General features: G+C 57.7%; 1 protein-coding gene across 9 annotated transcripts in view; it reads left to right on the top strand.

The window, feature by feature from the left end:
* Positions 1-19,637, top strand: part of MARK2 (microtubule affinity regulating kinase 2) — a 58,398-nt gene extending 38,761 nt beyond the window's left edge. For 4 of the 9 annotated variants that reach the window (XM_086677097.1, XM_086677096.1, XM_086677100.1 and 1 more), the window contains exons 2-19: positions 3,007-3,186; positions 3,413-3,466; positions 6,268-6,316; positions 6,639-6,704; positions 6,793-6,863; positions 7,074-7,130; positions 7,858-8,094; positions 9,097-9,216; positions 9,324-9,423; positions 9,501-9,613; positions 10,600-10,732; positions 11,022-11,200; positions 11,410-11,507; positions 12,511-12,672; positions 13,327-13,584; positions 14,615-14,641; positions 16,702-16,746; positions 17,399-19,637. In XM_086677097.1, coding sequence (XP_086533223.1) covers positions 3,007-3,186; positions 3,413-3,466; positions 6,268-6,316; positions 6,639-6,704; positions 6,793-6,863; positions 7,074-7,130; positions 7,858-8,094; positions 9,097-9,216; positions 9,324-9,423; positions 9,501-9,613; positions 10,600-10,732; positions 11,022-11,200; positions 11,410-11,507; positions 12,511-12,672; positions 13,327-13,584; positions 14,615-14,641; positions 16,702-16,746; positions 17,399-17,759 — 2,310 coding nt within the window. In that variant the 3' untranslated portion in view covers positions 17,760-19,637. Of the gene's footprint in view, positions 1-3,006; positions 3,187-3,412; positions 3,467-6,267; positions 6,317-6,638; positions 6,705-6,792; positions 6,864-7,073; positions 7,131-7,857; positions 8,095-9,096; positions 9,217-9,323; positions 9,424-9,500; positions 9,614-10,599; positions 10,733-11,021; positions 11,201-11,409; positions 11,508-12,510; positions 12,673-13,326; positions 13,585-14,614; positions 14,642-16,701; positions 16,747-17,398 lie in introns of those variants that run through there. The other 5 variants (XM_086677103.1, XM_086677101.1, XM_086677098.1 and 2 more) reach the window with 5 other exon arrangements.
* Positions 19,638-19,812: the final 175 nt, after the last annotated feature.

The following is a 19,812-nucleotide window of genomic DNA, read 5'->3' as shown; positions in this document are numbered from 1 at the left end:
AGGGATGGGCAGAGCAGAAGTCAAGAAGGACAGTGGGATTCCCAGATTTGGCTTCAGAGGGGCAGAGGGCCCAAACCTTCAAGTGTACGCTAAATTCCTGTTACAAATTTTGAGGACTTTGAGTCTGCCAAGTCCTCGGATCCTCAGAAAAGAGGGGAGGGACAAAGTCAGGAGGTGAATTGGTGGTTGCCGAGGACACTTTCCCACCCATCTTCCTCTCGTGAGAGCTAGGGCAGAGGGAAGGTCTCTCCTGTCACACCCCCTCTGAGGCAGGCCAGGTAGAGAGCAGACAGTCTAGCAGCACTTGCTGGGAGGATGGGACTGAGAAGAGGTAGGCCGTGGAGGCCAGACCTTCAGGACCCTGATGGACGGGGCTCAGGGTACCCTTTGGTAGACTGAGCCAAAGGCAAGTACCAGCAGGGCCGAGGAATGTCCTTGTCTCCAAGGGATGTGAATCCTACGGTTGCTTTGGCAGGGTAAAAAACAGATGTTTGAAAACCTATTGGTCTTAGGGGCGCCTGGGTGGCTCAGTCGGTTGAGTGTCCCGAGTTTGGCTCAGGTCATGATCTCATGGCTTGTGAGTTCGAGTCCCATATCGGGCTCTCTGCTGTCAGCGCAGAGCCTGCTCGGGATCCTCTGTCCCTCACCCTCTCTCTTCTTTCTGCCCCTCCCCTGCTTGCACTCTCTCTCAAAAAAATAAACATTAAAAAAAAAAAAAAAAAAGAAAGAAAGAAAGAAAAAGAAAATCTGTTCTAGCAAACACTGAGGACCAACCAGGTTTAAGTGAGCAACCGGGTGTCTGAAGCACAGAGGCCAAGAGAGTTGGGTGGGCTGGAGTGGGCAGACAGCAAAGGCTTTGAGGACCTGACTGGTGAGGACTTGCAGGAGAGAGAACACTCCCTAAAGGGCAAAAGAGGTTAAAAGGGACTCTGCTGAGATGTCAGGAACCTTTCCCTTCAAAAGCTGCCATATGCACGGGGTCTTTTTTCTCCTCGAAGGCCTAAATCCATGAGCTTTCAGGATCCGAGTGAGACAGTTTACCCCAAATCAGCCAGCAGCTACCATGCAAAGAGAAAAAAGGCCTTCCTTGATGGCAAGGAAGAAGGGGGAACCGTCAGTAGCAGGGTATTTGCTTTGTGTTATTGTTTTTCTGCCTCGAAAGCATCTGGTTAGGGAAGCAAGCTTCTTCGAGAAACCCTGGACAGTTCTTTGGGTGGTAGCAAGTCATTTCTTTCCTCTGTGGTTTTGAAGGGCTTCATTACAGCCCCAGGGGGCCATGAAAGGAAGAACTTTGACTCACACGCTTCTGGTCACCCCACTCTCCTCCACGCTGTCTCCACACAGACTTGTCAAGGTAGCTCTGGATGGTTCTAGGACGAGGCTCTGGCCGCATTTTGCCCCAGTATGTGGGAGTGAGGGCATCTGGTGGTCTTTGAGAGTAAAAGTGGGGCTCCAAACAAGATCAGACCAGACTCCCAGCACTTGTATTCACCCGTTCCCGTGCCATACAGTCCACCCATTTATTTTATTTTTTACTTTTACTTTTATTTGAGAGTGTGCACAAGGAGAGGGGCAGAGGGGGCGAGAGCGAAAACCTTAAGCGGACTCCATGCTCAGCACAGAGCCCAACGTGGGGCCGATCCCACCACCCAGGGATCGTGACCTGAGCCGAAACCAAGAGTCGGACACTCGACCAACTGAGCCAGCCAGGCGCCCCACAATTTATCCATTGAAGGTGTACAAGTAACTGGCTTTGAGTAAATTCACAGAGTTGTGTATCCGTCACCACAATCAACATTTCATTAGGAGATTTTCGTTCTCACAGAAAGAAACCTCGTACCCCTTAGTTGTCCCCCCTAAATCTCCACCCTCCTCAGCCCTAGACTGATCTTTCTGTCTCTCTGGATTTGCCTGTTCTCAACATCTCAAATACATGGGCTCATACAATACGTGGTCCTTTGTGACCAGCTTTATTCACGTAGTGGAAGGTTTTCAGGGTCTGTCCGTGTTGTAGCGCGTGTCACTGCTTCATTTCTTCCGATTGCCAACGAATATTCCACCACGTGGATATCCTGCAGTGTGTCCGTCCGTTTGCCAACTGACAGACGTTTGTGTTGTTTCCCCTTTTTGGCTGTTGTGAATGTGGGCTGTTCCCAGCAGGCACTGGTGTATGAGTTTTTGTGTGGACGTCTGTTTCCACTTCTGTGATGTGCTGCACCTGGGAGTGGCACTGCCGGGTCACACGGTGACTCCGGGTTTAGCCCTCTGAGGAACACACAAGTCTTCGTGGACACGTGTGCGTTCGTCTGGGTTGCACCCTTTTTGTGTCACGTATGCGGAGCTATTCAGTGCCGTTGCTGTCATCTCTGCATCCTCACACCGTTGGCCCGAGCTGCGGGCCGTCCCGGGAGGGCAGACGGTTGCCTTGCTCAGACCCTGTCATTCGGCGTGTTCGTTGCGCAGGTGTTTGAGTGAGCATCTCCCAGAATTCAGATCGTGTAGGGGCTGGGATGTATCAGTGAGTAAATGACGTACGCTTGCCTTCATGCGCTCCTGTCTCAACGGGATGGACGGCAAATCGGTGTAAAGTGACAAATGCTAAAGGTGAAGGTGAAGGGCGGCATGGCGCTGAGTGCCGGGAAGGAATTCTGATGTTCTGCTGCGCAGCCTCACGGCGTGAAGAGGCAGCTGGGCGAGCAGTAGGAGGCGCTCTCCCGCAGGACGTGGAGGGCTGGTGGGTTGTTAAGGGCCGATTGCACCGCCCTGCGGTGCGGGGCCCGGGCTCCCACGCCCACGGGATGTTGGCACTGAAGACCGGCACTCCTTATCTCCTCCTCCTCCCCCCACTGCCTTCTGACTCTGCCTGCCTGCCAGCCCCCTGCCGTCCCCCCCTCCCCACCCACCTCCGCCCCAGCCTCTTAGGTTTTTTTGCGGAGAGCTAAGGGCAACGATAAGGGGAACTGAGAAGTCAGCGTCCTGAAAGGTGTGCGTGTTTCCACCCCACAGCCCACCTTGGGACACCTTGACCCCAAGCCCAGCAGTAAGTCCAACATGCTGCGGGGCCGCAACTCAGCCGCCTCTGCTGACGAGCAGCCCCATATCGGCAACTACCGGCTCCTTAAGACCATCGGCAAGGGCAACTTCGCCAAGGTGAAGCTGGCCCGGCACATCCTGACCGGGAAGGAGGTGAGCTCTGGGGACGGGCCGTGGGGCGTGGCCGCATCCCCCAACTGTTGGCACCCAGGAGGTAGCGGTGGGACTGCTGCCACAGCCACCTCTTATTTGTCAGCTGGAAATGAAATCTGGACAGATAGATGTGTTGACGGGGATGGGGTTAGAGGAGGAGGGAGAGTCGAGTCCTGGGTCTCTCCTGTTCAGAGAGGGAAACTTGGGCTTTTTGTCTCATGTGCAGGTAGCTGTGAAGATCATTGACAAGACTCAACTGAACTCCTCCAGCCTCCAGAAAGTAAGCATACAACATCTTCTGTTCGTTTTTAAACCTCTCATCAGGGGTCAGCGATCCCGTGTGGGCCTCCCCTTGAATCCCCATTTTTTAAATCTCTTCGTCTTTTCACTGTCCCCAGTGCTCTGTGGCTCTGCTACCTGTGGGGCTCTGATGGGATCCACTGCATTGACTCCCCCTGGGTAGGCTTCCTGGCCACGGGCACTGGCTCTTTAGAAGTCTTTCTGCCCTTCCCTGCCATTTGGCCTGTCTGACCTACTTCCTGCATCGTGTCATCTGCTGGCCTGTGGCCCTATGCAAAAACACAACGTTCCTGGCCATTTCTAGAAACATGCGTTTGGTGATTCCAAGATCTAGAACGATCCAGGGGAGTGGCTCTGGAAGTACAGGGATAAGAGGGGGCAGGGAGCCTGCCACCAGATTCTGTGCCAGCAGCCTTTTAGGGGATGAGTATAGAAGGTTGGGTTTTTAGAAGCTCGACTCCAGTTTCAAGCCCCTGACAGTTTGTGCAGATAAAGGACAGGTAGTCCCAGTTTGCCTTCTCACTCCTAGGCTTCTCTTGGCTAAAAGCCACAGAGTCATTCACATGTAGTGTTCGCTAGATGAGGTTGAACTTTTTCTTCCCTCCTTTATTTACGGTGGGAAACTGAGGTCAGTCTTAGCTGATCAGGGGAGTCCTCCAGGTGGGAACACATACCCGCCCCGGTCGGGAAACTATGAAGAGCTGGTAGGAACGCGAAAAGGAGGCTTTGATTTGCAGAATGAGACAGCTTGCCAGTGATGGGTTGACGTAGAACTGGACACTCTCTGCCCTCTCCTCCCATGCTGGGCTCCAGCAGTTGGGGGAAAGAGGAAGTCTCCCGTCTGGCTCCCCAAAAGCCTCCCCTGTTCAGGTCAGTCATATTTCCTTGTGCCCCCATACTCCAGCTGACCCTGGCTCAGATTTTCTGATCTTGCTTCACCTGGTTCTCTCACGAGGTAAGCTGAAATTTTCTTTTCAGGAGCACCCTGTTGTTTAAGAGAGGGCATAACCTCATGCTAACAGTCAACTACGGTGAGATCGAGAAGCTTAGGACTAGGGCTTGGGGGCTGGTATTGAGAGAGGCGTTCACAGAATTACGGTGTGGAGGTTGAGGTGCCTTGACACGCTGGCAGTCAAAAGCAAAGTGTTTCCTGGTTGATGCTCACTCAAGCCCCGGGATCCCCTCAAGGTTCTTTGGTTCAGAGGAAACATTGCTGTCATCACCAGGGCTTTCCTGCCTGGGGCTTTCCCGAAGAAAGGGAAAGAGGGCTACTCTTGACATGTTGGCTCAGAGCCTACAGAGTCAGAGCCAGCTTGGTGTGGGCCATTTGGTCTTTGGTGCGGTCCAGCCTGCCATATGATAACTGCCAGAGTCAGCCTGGCCGTCTTATTTCCTGCCTCTCTTTCCTCCTTGCCTCTTCCTGACTGGCTGGAAGGCACCAATCCCGGACAAACGTAGCCAGTTTAAAAGCCTTTCAACACACTCTGTTACCAAGGCCAGTCTGATTCTGGCCGAATCACTCTGTTTAAATCTGATCCCAGCAGTGATCCGTAGGAAGGACAACACTGAAGAATCTAGCCCCCTCAGGGTTCTCAGCTGAGCTCAGAAAACTCCATGTTCTCCCAGAGAATGTCCCTTCCAGGCCAAGTGGGTGCCCTCAGGGGAAGAACCCGGGCAGCTGCCTCCAGCCCCATTTCAGTGTTGCTTACCACCCCTGAGGTGGCATCCAGGACTTTTTGCCTCTCATCCAAGACAACTGCTGGACCAGGGAAGAAAGCAAGAGAAACCTGGGCTCTAACATGAAAAGGGAGCCAAGTTCAGAATCAGATTCCTGAAGATTGGAAAGCCCGTCTCTTCCTTTTCAGCTCACAAAAGCTCTCGGACCTCCTTAAAGGGAAAACAAAAAACAAAAAAACCGTGTTCACTTTATTCCATGACCTATATCCTGAATTATCTCCAGAGGTCCTGGAGAGACCTCTCCTCCCCTTCCCACCCCCCACCCCCCCAAAAAACAACAAAATGCAAACAACTACGTCTGCTCTTTGTGCAAACGGTGAGGCCTGGAAGTTACCAAGATCCCACCTCCAGTTCTCTGGCCCCCGCAGAGGGGATGGAGTTCGTTTCTGTCATCTTTCTTTATGGAAATACATGCTTTGGAGTCCCTGATTTTGTTTCACAAAGAGAGCGTGAGTGTGTGGAGGTGGGCTTGATTAAAATTGGCATCAGCTATATATAGGAGCGGCTTCTTCTGTCACCACCCCAGAGGCCCAGGAGAGAAGGGCCTGCCCACCAGTGCAGAGCCCTCTGACTTCTATAAACCAGAAGACGGTGGGGACCCCCCTGCCAGCCCCCACCCCTTCACGCAGACCAAGCTGGAGGCTGTTTTGTCACTGAACTTTAGCAGCAGCCCTGGTTCTGAATATTCATGTACACGGGCTCACGCTCCCTCCTTCAGAGGCACCCAGCCAAACCCGTCTGCTCTTTGGGGGTTGGATTTGGGGAGACTGCGACAGAGGACACTTGGCCGCTTTAGCCAGATGCTGAACCCCAGGGTGCAAGTCGCTAGAGCCCAGCTTTCCTCCTGCCGACGCTTCTGCTCTCGTTCCCCTTCACCTACTTCTCAGCCATCAGGGACAGGCATGGGGGACCTGGACGGCTGCCCCATTTCTTTCCTCCGCCTGTTTTCTCTCTTGGGAAAAGAATTCAAACAGTGGCTCCGTGTGGAGGGGACCTGAGGGCAGCAAGTGAAGCAAGCGTGACCCCTGGTATTTTATTTTCCAGCTATTCCGCGAAGTAAGAATAATGAAGGTGTTGAATCATCCCAACATAGGTGAGAACCAGATGCCGTTCCTTCCTTCCTTCCTCCTCCACAGCACGGCTCCACTTCCCAGCCTGCGTCCCTCCCCGAGGCAGTGCTTTCTGGAGTCGGGAGTCTTTGAGGATGCCTCTGGGGATGCCCAGCTCAAGATCCAGCCCTGCCCCTGGCACCCTGGGCTCTTCTTAGCAGTGTGGCTGCCACGAGAGGAGCTTGCCCTTGTGGCAGGGGCGGGGTGGGGGGACCTTTCATCCCCGGGATGCCCCTGTTCACGTTAGGGCTCACCGTGTGGCCCCTCCTACTTCTCTGACTCACGGCTTGGCCCTTTCTGTTGCAGTTAAGTTATTTGAAGTGATCGAGACTGAAAAAACTCTCTACCTTGTCATGGAGTACGCTAGCGGAGGTAGGTGTGGAACCACCTCTTCCCACGGGCCCCCGTGTTCCCCGGCCCCGGTAAGCTCCGACCTAGACCCCACCCCTGTGTCTTGCAGGAGAGGTGTTTGATTACCTGGTGGCTCATGGCAGGATGAAAGAAAAAGAGGCTCGAGCCAAATTCCGCCAGGTGGGTGTGGCTCCCTGTGCGGAGTGTGGGCCCCACCTCTGCCCTTTGGGATTTGGCATACGAGGAGGAGCTGCCTGTCTCTAAGTGGGCTGTGGAGGGTCCTTCGGGCTTTGCTTATCTATGTGGCAGCTTGGAACTAGGTCACCGGATCGCAGGTCCGCCATCCCGCCCTCGGGTGCCCCTCGCCTAACCCTTCTTCCTTCCTTCCAGATAGTGTCTGCTGTGCAGTACTGTCACCAGAAGTTTATTGTTCATAGAGACTTAAAGGTAAGACGTGCCCTCGTCCCCTGTCCCTGAGTCAGGTTTGGGTTGTTCACCCCCTGTCAACAGTGACCTAACCATCAGGCCCTGAGAGTTCAGGGAAACTCTAGCCTTTAATTTTTTGGAGATGATGAGGAAGCCCTTGGGGCTGCTTCCGCTGTAGGCCTTACGACCGGACTTAGAGGTCAGCCGGCCAACGAACGGAGGGTCTCTGCCATCTCCTCACTGGGCACGTCACCTTCCAGTGCTGCCGGGCGCGTCAGGAGAGCCGCGGGCTGTGCTGGCCCTTCCGGCCGCCGACCGAGGGAGGGACGTTGAGTGTCCCGCAGCTGCCCCACAGCTGCTTTGCAGGCGCGCACCCACTCCGCTCTCTCCCAGAGACGGTAGAGTGTGGACTACCTCGCAGGCGCCTGGCCCCCCAGTCCTAGCAGACGTGACCGCGATTAACCTGAGCCCGACGTGGTGGAAGCCCGGCGCAGCTCGCAGCGTCTCCGAGCCCGCCGACCCCCGTGCGCTCCCGTGGCCGCCCGTGTGAGGGGTGGCCCGCGCTGCCCTCCTCCGGGCCAGCCTCTTCACGCGGACTGAAGGCCTGCCCTGGAGTTGGTGGAGAATGTTCTGAGACAGGGGACGACTTCCTGTTTGTGCTCCCGTCCCCCACAGCCCCTTCCTGTTCGATGCCTTCCCGTGGTCCGCTCGGTCCGAACATTTTCCATCTTCCCGTCTTCCCTCCCAGGCGGAAAACCTGCTCTTGGATGCTGATATGAACATCAAGATTGCAGACTTCGGCTTCAGCAACGAATTCACCTTTGGGAACAAGCTGGATACCTTCTGCGGCAGTCCCCCGTATGCTGCCCCAGAGCTCTTCCAGGGCAAAAAGTATGACGGACCCGAGGTGGATGTGTGGAGCCTGGGAGTTATCCTGTATACACTGGTCAGCGGGTCCCTGCCTTTTGATGGACAGAACCTCAAGGTGGAGTGAAGCACAGGCTTAGGTCTTAAATTAAATAAATAAAAAATAAATAAATTATAAAAAAATAAGAAAAAATAGATAGAAAGATTTAATTTTTAAGTAATCTCTACACTGAACGTGGGGCTCAAACTCAACCCCGAGACCAAGTCACGTGCTCCACCAACTGAGCCAGCCCCGTGCCCCAGGCTTAGGTCATTTTTATTGCTTCTCCTTTCCATTCTCAGCCCCTTTGGTCTCACCCCTGACCTCTGACCTTTGCCACCTCTACCCTTTTTCCAAGCCAGAGCTTCAGAGGAGGGCTGGGTAAAGGTATGGCAGGAGACACTGGGCCTTCTGCACACAGTGGAATGGCCTCAGTTCCTTCCTCTAGGGATGGGATAGATTATAGATTGTGTGTCCATTCACCCTTCCAAGGCACTTGGATGGCAGGCCTCAGGCTGGTCAAGCTAACGGGCACGGCGTATTTGACCTCAGTGCCTCTCTGGTGAGGTGCCTTGTCTCCGGCTCTCTGTCTCCTACCGTGTTTCATGCGTATCTGCCTGGTCAAGTCTTAAGCTCTCAGAAGCCTGGATATTAGGTTTCTTCCCTTGGTCTTGGGGTGATTTAAATTTCCCTCCTGCTGGGGCACCTGGCCGGCTCCGTCGGTAGACCAGGGGTACTCTTGATCTCAGGGTCGTGAGTTTAGGCCCCAGGTTGGACATAGAGCTTACTTAAAAATAATAATAATAATGATAAATTTCTCGGGGTGCTTTTGTGGCTCAGTCGGTTAAGCTCTCCACTTTGGCTGAGACCATGATCTCGCAGTTGGTGGGTTGGAGCCCCACGTCGGGCTCTGTGCTGGCAGCTCAGAGCCTGGAGCCTGCTTCGGATTCTGTGTCTCCATCTCTCTTTGCCCCTCCCCTGCTTGTGTTCTGTTTATCTCTATCTCTCTCTGTCTCTCAAAAATAAATAAACATTAAAAAAACTAAAAAATAGTAATAATAAAATTCTCTCCTACTATAGGAGCTACGGGAGCGGGTACTGAGGGGAAAATACCGCATTCCGTTCTACATGTCCACGGACTGTGAAAACCTGCTTAAGAAATTTCTCATTCTCAATCCCAGCAAGAGAGGCACTTTAGAGGTGAGCAGCCAGGAGCCCAGCTGACTGGAAAGTTCTGGGTTCCTTGGGACACCTCCAAGCTGAGTCTCCTTCCTCCTTGCCCTTAACGCTTCCCTTTGCTCCCCCAGCAAATCATGAAAGATCGATGGATGAATGTGGGTCACGAAGATGACGAATTAAAGCCTTATGTGGAGCCACTCCCTGACTACAAGGACCCCCGGCGGACAGGTGAGGATCTGCTGAGCCGTGAGGTTGAACTCCCTAGGACTCAGGACCAGCCTTAACTGTATGTCCCCCCTGTGCAGAATTGATGGTGTCCATGGGTTACACACGGGAAGAGATCCAGGACTCACTGGTGGGCCAGAGGTACAACGAGGTGATGGCCACCTATCTGCTCCTGGGCTACAAGAGCTCTGAGGTGTGTGCCCCCTGCTCTATTCCCTGCTGGCCAGCTTTGCTGTCACTGGCAACCCCGTGCTTCTAGCACCCGTTGAGGGCAGAAGCTCCTCTCTGAGTAGGTGTGCTCTCTGCTGACGAATTTTAAGCCTCAGCTCTGGTGGGTAAAGCTCTCTGGCCTTTGCTTTCACTGGTCTCTGTCAGTGAATGAATAGGAAGGCTGGTGGGGTCTGGGCCTGGGTTGGGTTTCCAGGCGGGTGAGTAGATCTGGCTCAGTCTGTGTTGGTTAGGCCGGGTTTAGGTCGGTCTGGCTGGATCAGTTCTTTGTCTGTTGAGAAATCTTCGTGCCTGTTTCCATGTGTTTGTGTCCCTCTGCATCTGGAAGTGTCTGTCTCCAGGCGTTTGGGTGTGTGGGTCTCTGTGCCTTTCTTATACGGGTCTTGAGTCTTTGTGTCGCTGGTGTCTGGCTGTCTGTATCTGTGCGCATGTATGTCCGTCCTCCCGTCTGTTCATCTGGAGGCTTCGTGTTTGTTCTTGTGCCCGTCTGGGTAACCGTGTCTGTGTGTGAGTCCCTGGGTGTGTGTGGGAGAGTGGTCTTGCACACCATCTGCGTGTCCCCACATGCACTCCTGGCCTCCCCGCCCTGCTCTTCTCCTGGAAGTGTAGGACTCCCTCTCTCGGTTCTCACCTTTGCCTGGTCAGGAACAATCTAGCTGGGAGCAGGAGGGTGTGGTTTCGGAGTCTGAATGTGTGTTCTTATGGGCACGTGTATCCCTCTCTAGGGGTGGGGGGTCTTCCGTGTGCTGGGGGCCGGGAGTCTTTGGCTCTGTTTGTCAGGAGCTGTGTCCGGGCCTGTGTGTCTCCAGGAGTGTTTAGATGCACCTGGCTCCTGCAGGAGTATGTCCCATGGGAGTCCGGGGAGGATTTGTGTCGGGCAAGGTGGTGTGTAAGTGGGTCCACCTGTGCGCATCTCCACATGATTTCTACCTCCTTTTTCTCTGCTTGCAGCTGGAGGGTGACACCATCACCTTGAAGCCCCGGCCTTCAGCTGATCTGACCAATAGCAATGCCCCTTCCCCCTCCCACAAGGTACAGCGTAGCGTCTCGGCCAACCCCAAGCAGCGGCGCTTCAGTGACCAGGGTGAGTGCTTTGGGGAGTTGCAGGTGGCGGACTCACCCCCTCCTGAAAGGACACAGGTTCCGGGGGCTTGGGATGACACTGCTGAGTTTCAGTCCCACTTCAGCCACGTCTTAGTAGCATGGCCTTGGGCAAGTCACTTAACTTCGCTCAACTTCAAATGGGGTTTGCCAGCTTGCTGGCAGGCCTGCAGGAGAGCACCGTGTGTGTGTGTGTGTGTGTGTGTGTGTGTGTGTGTGTGTGTGGCACTTAGTTGGCCCCTCGCCCTTATCCATTCCCTCTGACCCAGCAGCTGGTCCTGCCATTCCCACGTCCAATTCCTACTCTAAGAAGACTCAGAGTAATAATGCAGAAAATAAGCGGCCTGAGGACGACCGGGAGTCGGGGCGGAAGGCCAGCAGCACAGCCAAAGTGCCCGCCAGCCCCTTGCCCGGCCTGGAGAGGAAGAAGACCACCCCCACCCCTTCCACGGTGAGCGTCCGTCCTGTAGTGGGGCCCACCCTCTCCAAGCAGCTCCCTCCAGCTGCCTCCCTGACCTTGCCTCCGGGGCCATGTTTGCTTGCTGTACGAAGCCTACCCCCAAGAGTTTGAAAAGCAGAATCCTTTCTTTTCCCGAAGCCAGTCCTGTGAACAGAACGCTTGGGTGTCTGTGATACACCTCTGCCCTTTATTTCCCACAGAACAGCGTCCTCTCCACCAGCACAAACCGAAGCAGGAATTCCCCCCTTTTGGAGAGGGCCAGCCTTGGCCAGGCCTCCATCCAGAATGGCAAAGACAGGTGAGTGGACCCAGGCCCTGCCTACCATGCCCCCCCACAGCCATCTCACGGCGGTGACGTCTGTCAGCACCCCCCCCCCCCCCCCCGCTCCCTGGAGTTCCGTCCTGGCTCTGTCCAGTCCAGCTTGTCCACGCACCAGCCCTCCTCCCTGCCGCTCTCCACCCCCCGCCCCAAGTCTCCCATCCCCTGTGCTCCTGTGACTGCTCCTTGCAGCAGGCACACCGAGTGAGACTCCGTGGTCATCTTGGCTGCATTCTCGCCTGATTTGGTGGGGTTTTTTCTTTCCTTTTTTTTTTTTTAGTTAGTTTGTTTATTTATTTATTTAATTTAAGCAACGTTGGCACCCAGCGTGGGGCTCGAACTCACGGCCCTGAGATCCAGAGGTGCACGCCCTTGCGACTGAGCCAGCCAGGCACCCCCACCTTCGGGCTTCTTGACTGCAGCCAGGGCACAGCAACGGCGCTCCTCTAGGCCCCAGTGCCTGAGGCTTTGGTTCGGTGGCCCCAGCTCAGGGCAGAACCGAGAGATGTCCCACCTGAGGGGCATATGTGTTGAGGGTGACCCCGGCTGTGCCCGTGAGAACAGAGGTCCCCTAGCCTTGACTGTCAGCATCTCTTGGTGTGTTGCATTCTTGGCTCCTCCTCTTCCGAGCTTAATGAAAATTCCCCAACACCCTGCTCTTTCTGTCGACAAAACATCCTTGTTCTTAGAGTTCCTAGGGGACCAGTGCAACCCAGAGGCAGTTCCATCCCGTCGGCTTTTCTGCACTTTTGGTTTCCTCCCCCCGGGTTTTGGCCTCGCTTTCCTCACCCCCGGTGCTCCGCTTCCCAGCCCCGCCTTCCTGGTCTCTGACTCGAGTCCCATTGCTGCTCCCCAGACCTGACCTGCATCCTGCCGAGGCTCCCCGGCTCTGGCCCTTCCTGCCCTGCCCTTGCTTCCTAACCTGAGCCTCCTGCCCCCACCCACCCCTAACCCAGGCCTCTTCGCTGCTTTTGTCTCCTAGCCTAACCATGCCAGGGTCCCGGGCCTCCACGGCTTCTGCTTCCGCCGCAGTCTCTGCGGCCCGGCCCCGCCAGCACCAGAAATCCATGTCGGCCTCCGTGCACCCCAACAAGGCCACTGGGCTGCCCCCCACGGACAGTAACTGTGAGGTGCCGCGGCCCAGGCAAGTGTGCTGGGGCACCTGGCGCACCTGGTGCCCTCAGCCTGCCCCCCCTCCCCGCCCCACCCCTCCCAACAAGTTCTCCCCGCTCCCCGGGGGTCCTGCTCTGTTCTTGGCATCTTAGCCACAAGCAATGGCTCTGTCCCCTGCAGTCAGGAAGTAGAGGGAACAAAAAAATAGCTTAATGCCCCTCTTTTCCTCCAGTTCTCCCTCTCAGAACAGATATGCAAGAAGCCGTCCCGAGGCTCCAGAAGGAAGCCTTTTTGTTCTGAGCCTTCCTGGACTTCCTTAGGACCCCAGGGACAGTCAGCATCAAAGGGATTCAATCCTTGAGGGTTGGTCGACATTGTCCCCTTGAGGCTCCAGTGTGCCTAGCTCCCAAGGAGCCTCTTCTGTCTGGCCTGTTCTGCTCTCCACACACGTATCCTCCCTTGCCTCCCTCCCTCCCCCAAACCATCTCCTCCCACCTCCACCCAGATGTCCTCCTTTCTGGTGTCCTCAGTGGTCACACCCCTTCCTTCTGTGTCCTCCGTGATGGCTGCCTCTGCCCCAGCGTCCCCCACCCCTGTTCCCACCCCAGGATGCCACAAGTGCTCGGTGGTGATGACGTTCTTGTGCCCTGATGCATTTCCCCCACCCCCACCTCTCTTCCCACAGCACGGCCCCCCAGCGTGTCCCTGTCGCCTCCCCCTCCGCCCACAACATCAGCAGCAGTGGTGGAGCCCCAGACCGAACTAATTTCCCCCGGGGCGTGTCCAGTCGAAGCACCTTCCACGCTGGGCAGCTCCGGCAGGTGCGGGACCAGCAGAATTTGCCCTACGGTGTGACCCCAGCGTCTCCCTCTGGCAACAGCCAGGGCCGGCGGGGGGCCTCGGGGAGCATCTTTAGCAAATTCACTTCCAAGTTTGTACGCAGGTGAGTCGGGGGCTTAGGGTGGCAGAGAGAATGAGGCCAGGTCTTCCTACCTGCCTGGGAGTGGGGGTGGGGACTCAGCACTAGGCTTGTGTCCTGGGGTTAGAAGAGGCCTTAGAAAGCCTAAGAAGTTGGGTCTTTGTCAGCACCTCATGATCCCAGACCCGTCCATCCTTCTCAGGCTCTCCCCAACTCCTGTACACACCCCTCGTTCTCTGGCCCCAAGAGCAGATGGCCAATGCCGCCTCCTCTCTAGGAGAGTGTGAACTCAGATGCTAAAATAAAAGCCCCCCTCTTCTCTCCTGGGTTCCCATGGAAACTTATATTTGGTGACGCAGCTGCAAAGTCATGAGGCCTGAGCCAGGCTGGGCCGGCAAGGAGAGTGTTTCCGGGTCCTTCATCTCACCCCCTCTGACCTCCTTTCCCCCCACTCAGCTGGTTAAGTTTGCACCCTCTGCCCCAGCCTCGTCTTTCTGCCCCAGGCTCACCAGGAAGAAGGCCAGAAGCGAAGTAGCTGGTGGGGGCCTGGTGGCCTCCTCCCTCGCAGCCCAGTGTGCTGAGGCTTTCCTGAGCAGCAAGCGTTGGGGGGGGGGGGGGGGGCGGGTAGTTCTCTCCATGAGGTCTCTCACCTGGTCCCCAGGTCCCCAGCTGCCCCGGAGAGACAGCTGCAATCCTGCCCGGCAGGACGCTATCTGTCTCCATCCCTCTGTTTGCCCTCCCGCCTCAGGGTAGCTCCAGAAGCAGCAGCGGGCTCGGGGAGAGCAGGCTTGCTGCCCTTCCTGGTGCACTTCAGTCAGCTCAGCTGGAGCAGCCAGAAACCGTGCCCCTTTCCAGCCCTGGAATGTGGGGCGGCGGGGCGGGACGGGGGCAGGTCCCGGTGTCTAGGACTCTCGTCTCGCTGAGCGGCTCTTCCACAAATGGGGTGACCGTTGAACCTGTAAAGCCCACTCCCCACCTGCTTATCCACATACTGTCTTGTTGGTTTTTTTTTTATTTCTTTTTTTATTTTGTCTTTTTTTGTTTGTTTTTTTAGAAATCTGTCTTTCAGGTTTGCCAGAAGGTAGGCGTTCAGCCCGCTGTGTGTGTGTGTGTGTGTGTGTGTGTGTGCGTGTGTGTCTGCGTCCCGTGTCCTGCCTCCGTCATTAACTCCCCTTTTCTGGCTCTTGCTCCCTCTTCCGTCTGCTAACCACGTCTGTGTGGCCCTCTCTCTGCCATCTTAAAGGGATGAAGACCGCCTCTGACTGGGTGGCCGCTCGGGGCAGATGGCTTTGCAAATGAGGAGCCTGTCCACAGGCGAGGGGGATCTTCTCAGGGAATTCTCCCTTTAAGATTGTCTCCTCACCCCCACCCCAGGTTTGGGTTTCGGTCGCAAGCATTGGGTTCCTTTCCTGGCCCTTCCCCTTGTCTGTGCATGCGCTGTGAAGAAGCTCCACGACGGTTGCAAGTGCATCTGGGATGGTACCTCATTCTGGGTCTCCTGGTCTTTCGCCTTCTCTGGTCCCCTGAACTTCAGAGCTGTGTGACCTCTTGCCCCTGTCCTGTGGATAGCAGGACTTCGGAAGTACTACAGGGACGCCGGGGTCCTAAGGCTCCAGCGTGATGCTTCCAGGCCCAAGGAGCCTTTGCCTCACGAGTGGGCACGGCACCCCCTTCTGGCAGCTCCTGTTAGAACTAGCCCCCCACCCCACCACCACCCAGCACACCTCCTGCCTCCAGCAGGACGTATCTGGACGAATCATGAGGACAATGGCTTCCAGAGAGCCGGGGGCCGGGATGTTCTGGGGCGGGAGCCACCTACCCCATAGTCCTGGCAAAACAGTGGGAGATCCCGCCCCCTCCCTCAGACATCTCCCTTCCTAGACTGGATCCTGGCTGGGCCACCACCCTCTGGCCCTGTCCTCATCCTCTCTGGAGGCCTGGGTGGGCCACATACCCAACTGAAGACCCAAGGGCCGGGTTGGTAGCACTGGTTCCCCAAGGCTGTCGGCCCAGGCCCCGTGCTGGGGCTAGGACACCGGCAGGCACGTTGGTGACCCAACTGACTAATGCCAAGACGGGGTCTTTAGGCTTTCCCCTTTCCACCCACTGCTCCCCACCCAGCTCTTCACTGCATGGCTAGCTGTTGACTCACAGGCCCCGGTGACAGGGCGCCTCCACCCACAGGGCAGGAACCAGGTGGGGCTGGGGAGAGCAGCAGGCTCCTTCCCCTGCACAGCCCGGGCTCCCCGCTCGCAGTGCGCTGGTGTGCATTCGTGTGTCTGTTGTGTCTTCGTGTTCCTTTTCCGTGTGCCGCTGCCGCTCTCTCTCATCCTCCTCACATCCCTGCCCGCCTCTGCAGTCCCCAGTATCCCGGCTCCAGGCACCCATGTTCCCGCCAGGAGCTGGAGAAGCCGCTCAGCGGGGCCAGACCTCTTCCCCACCCACCCTCCTGAGGTGCTGGCCCTGCCCTGCCCTCTCTCCTCCGTTCTGTACAAGCAGATGGCCTGGCAGCCTGGCAGGCAGGGGAGTCATAAAAGAATGGGGGAGGCGGGCTTGTCCACGGCCTGCCTCGGGCCCTTCTCCCCCTCCTCTTCCCCAGGCACCCATCCCCAGGCAGTTCCAGCTCTGGGCCCTTTGAGCCTCCCGGGAGAGGCTTCTGTCTGCCCTCCCTCCCCGCCTCCCCCCAGCCCAGCCCAGCCCCTTCCCTTGGAGAGGACCAGGGCTCTGGGGCCTGGGTATGCTGATGTTGAAGACCCGTTCACAGCGTGAGGCCCTGGCTGTGGGCTGGTGGGGGAGCTGCCTCGTGCTGTGGCTTGTGCTCCATGCGTGTGCCTGCACATCCACACCCCCCTTCCTCCCTCCCTGGAGCAGAGGCTCCTTCTCCCCAGCACAGAGCTCTGGGAGCGTGGGGGGGGACAGGCCCCATGTGCCGGGCTCCCTGCCGGAAAGGGACAGGCGAGCCGCCAGCGTGAGGTGCTGCAGAGCCGTGTTGGCCTGCCAGGTGACGGGCGAGTGGCCTTCGGGCTCGGGTCCCGCTCACCCACCAGTGGCGCCTCACCAGACCCACCCTCGCCTGGGTCTGCGGCGGCGGAAGGAGCGAGAGGTCCCAGCACTAAACTCTCCCTCGCTCTGTTTTTTGAGGAACCTGAATGAACCTGAAAGCAAAGACCGAGTGGAGACGCTCAGGTGAGAGGGCCGGAGCCAGCACCGGCCCTGCCCGGGCCACCGGGCTTGCCACGAGCCTCCTGCTCCTGTCTTCCTTCTGCCACCTGGCTCTTCCTCCAGTGGTTCTGCCCGGTCCCCACCCTCTTGGGACCTCCCTTTCCTCAGAGAATCCCCACACCCCAGCTGATGTATTCTGGAAGCAGGAGCCCTAGGCTGGGCGGCTGGGGCTACAGATTTCCTCCCCACCGCCCAGCTCACCTTTCTGGCCAGCCGCTACTCTCTGTCCACAGTCTGCGAACCGCTCAGGGCTGTTGAGCACGTGCTCCCCTTTTTTCCCCTGACCCTCCCCTCTTCCCAGAAAAGCATGGAACTGGCGCCCTCCCGTCCCCTGCCGGGGCCTGGCTTCTCCTCACCTTCTCCGCCCTCCCTGAGAGAGAGAGATGCAGGTGGCAAAACCGCCCACCCCTCTCACCCTCCCTCTGCTTCCCCCCCCCCCCACCAGGTCTGCCGCTCCCTCTTCCAGCATTGTCATTGTCGCCTCCGGGCCACCCTCCCGCTCTCCTGTCTGGTCTCCGGGCCCATCTGCCAGGGTGGCTCTCCCGTGGGTGGGGTGCCTCGGCCCGGGCCTGACACCCCCCCCCCCCCCCCCGCCCCGCCTCTGCCCTCTCCGCAGACCTCACGTGGTGGGCGGCGGAGGCACTGACAAAGAAAAGGAGGAGTTTCGGGAGGCCAAGCCGCGCTCCCTACGCTTCACTTGGAGTATGAAGACCACGAGCTCCATGGAGCCCAATGAGATGATGCGGGAGATCCGCAAGGTGCTGGACGCAAACAGCTGCCAGAGCGAGCTGCACGAGAAGTACATGCTGCTGTGCATGCACGGCACGCCGGGCCACGAGAACTTCGTGCAGTGGGAGATGGAGGTGTGCAAACTGCCGCGGCTGTCTCTCAACGGCGTGCGATTTAAGCGGATATCGGGCACCTCCATGGCCTTCAAAAACATTGCCTCCAAAATAGCCAACGAGCTCAAGCTTTAACAGGCTGCCGGGAGTGGGGGGCGACGGAGGCGGGCCAGCTGGACGTAGCTGCTGGGGCCGGGCTCCGACCCACCTGGGCGAGACTGCAGAGATGGATTGGTCTGTCTCCCCCTGCTGGCGCTTCTCCCCTCCCGCCCTCCTTGGTTGGTTTTTTTTTTCTTCTTCCATGTTTGGGGGGGGACGGGAGACGGTTCTTGCCCCCCAACATTTGCCCCTGCCCAGAAAGTCCCCCCCTCCCCCCTCTCCCCCACAGGAGGCCAAGGAAGGGGGGGGAGGGGTGGGGGGGCGGGGCTCCCCCTCGGTACTGCGGTTGCACAGAGTATTTCGCCTAAACCAAGAAATTTTTTATTACCAAAAAGAAAAAAGAAAAAAAAAAAATCCCAGCGGCCACCTTTCCTCCCCGCCCCATCGGGACAGTTGAGACTGGATCTGTGGGGTTTCCCGGGAGGGTGGCTCAGGGCTGGAACACTCTCAGGCAAGAGTGGTGGAGCTCCCCGTCAGGCCCTCCGCCAGGCCCACTTTGGGCTTCTCCCCTCTCCTTCCCTCCTTCCCCTCCAAGCAAACCACCAGAGGTGGCCTTCCCCTGACCTCGGGCCCCAGGGCTGGAGGCCCGGACGGCCGGGCCGGGGACCGGGGGGCTGGGGGCGGGGCGCTGCGCAGCCCTGAAGTTGGGGGGTGGGGGGCGGCGGCAGCTCCGGGCTGGCAGGCGCGGCCCGGGTCCCCGGCCCCCTCCACACTGTATCCTCTGCCCCTCCTTCCCCAGAGCCGGGCATTTCCTTCCACAAGCTGCTGTGGGGACTTTTGTTCCCCTCCTCAAAAGTCTGTGCCATCTTCTCCCACCCCTCCTGGGTAGAAGGCGGGGCTGACCCCGGGGCCGGGAGAGGGGAGGGGACTGCAGGGCAGATGGGCTCCTCGGCCCCCAGGGGGCCGCCTGGGCTGCTAGTCTCCGGAACAGGGATGCTGGGCACTCTCCATCAGGGGAGAGCCTTTGTCTGAAAGCACAGCCCCTCGCCGTTCCTCTCCCCTGCCCCTTCATTGGCATTAATCTGGGCACCAGCTAGTTCCATAGCAGTGACTCCCCCCTCACCACTCATCTCGGCCTTGCCTTTTCTTCCTGACACTGTCGCCCCTCCTCTCAGGAGACACTGCCCAGGGCCTCCACGGGCCCGCTGGCAGGAGGCTGGATAGGGCAGCAGGGCCGGGAGCATCTGCCCTCCAGGGGGTGGGGGGACAGACAGGCCTAGTGACTCCCAGCTTGCTAACCTCCTCGGCCAGTGTGGGAGTGGCTGGTCATGGGCGCTTGGCTGGTGGCGGCCGCCGCATCCCTTAATTTATTTCTCTGCTGTTTCTGTTCCTGAGAAGTTGGGGGAGGGGGTCCTGCCGAGGCTGCCCCCACCCTCACCTGAGTTGTACATTTTTTTTTTTGTGATGGGTTTTATTTTTTATTTTATTATTTTATTTTTTTCTTTTTTTGATTTATGATGACTCCACCCCTCCTCATCACCCCCCTGTTCCCAGCCCAGGCTCCGCGGCAAGGCGAGCCCTTGGGTCCCAGGAAGGGGCCTAGCCAACCTCAGCCCTCCTGCTCCAGGCCCTGACTGCAGGCTCTGTGGGCTCGGGCTCAGGCTCCGACCAAGGGCTCCCCCTCTCTCCCTTCTTCCCTCTCTTCCTCCCTCCCCATCCCTCCTGCCCAGTGGAACAGCCCGGGTGCTCTTCTGAGGGGCCTGGAGGGCATGGCTTGGCTCCCAGAGAGGGTGGTGGCCCGTGGGGGGGGCCTCCCAGGCAAGGTGGCCCCTCCCCACCCGCCCCCCCACCCCCACCCGCACTTAGTTTCTCCTCTGGATCAAACACGTAATAAAGAGAATGTTTGGAATCTGAGCTGCCTCCTTGTTTCTTCTCCCACCCGGGCAGGGACCCAGTCCCCATGGGCAAGATGTGGCCCAGCCCGCCAGCCTTGCAGGACAGAATGGATTCCTGTCTGAGGCCTGGGGGAGGCCAGTGCTGGGTGGCTGCTCCCTCCCACCCTCGGGGCACAGACAGGAAGCAAAGCCCA

This window comes from Puma concolor, chromosome D1, assembly GCF_028749965.1.
Source record: "Puma concolor isolate L17-30 chromosome D1, mPumCon1.1.hap2, whole genome shotgun sequence".
In the NCBI taxonomy this organism is placed as follows: domain Eukaryota; kingdom Metazoa; phylum Chordata; class Mammalia; order Carnivora; family Felidae; genus Puma; species Puma concolor.
This window is presented reverse-complemented; position numbering and strand designations above follow the sequence as displayed.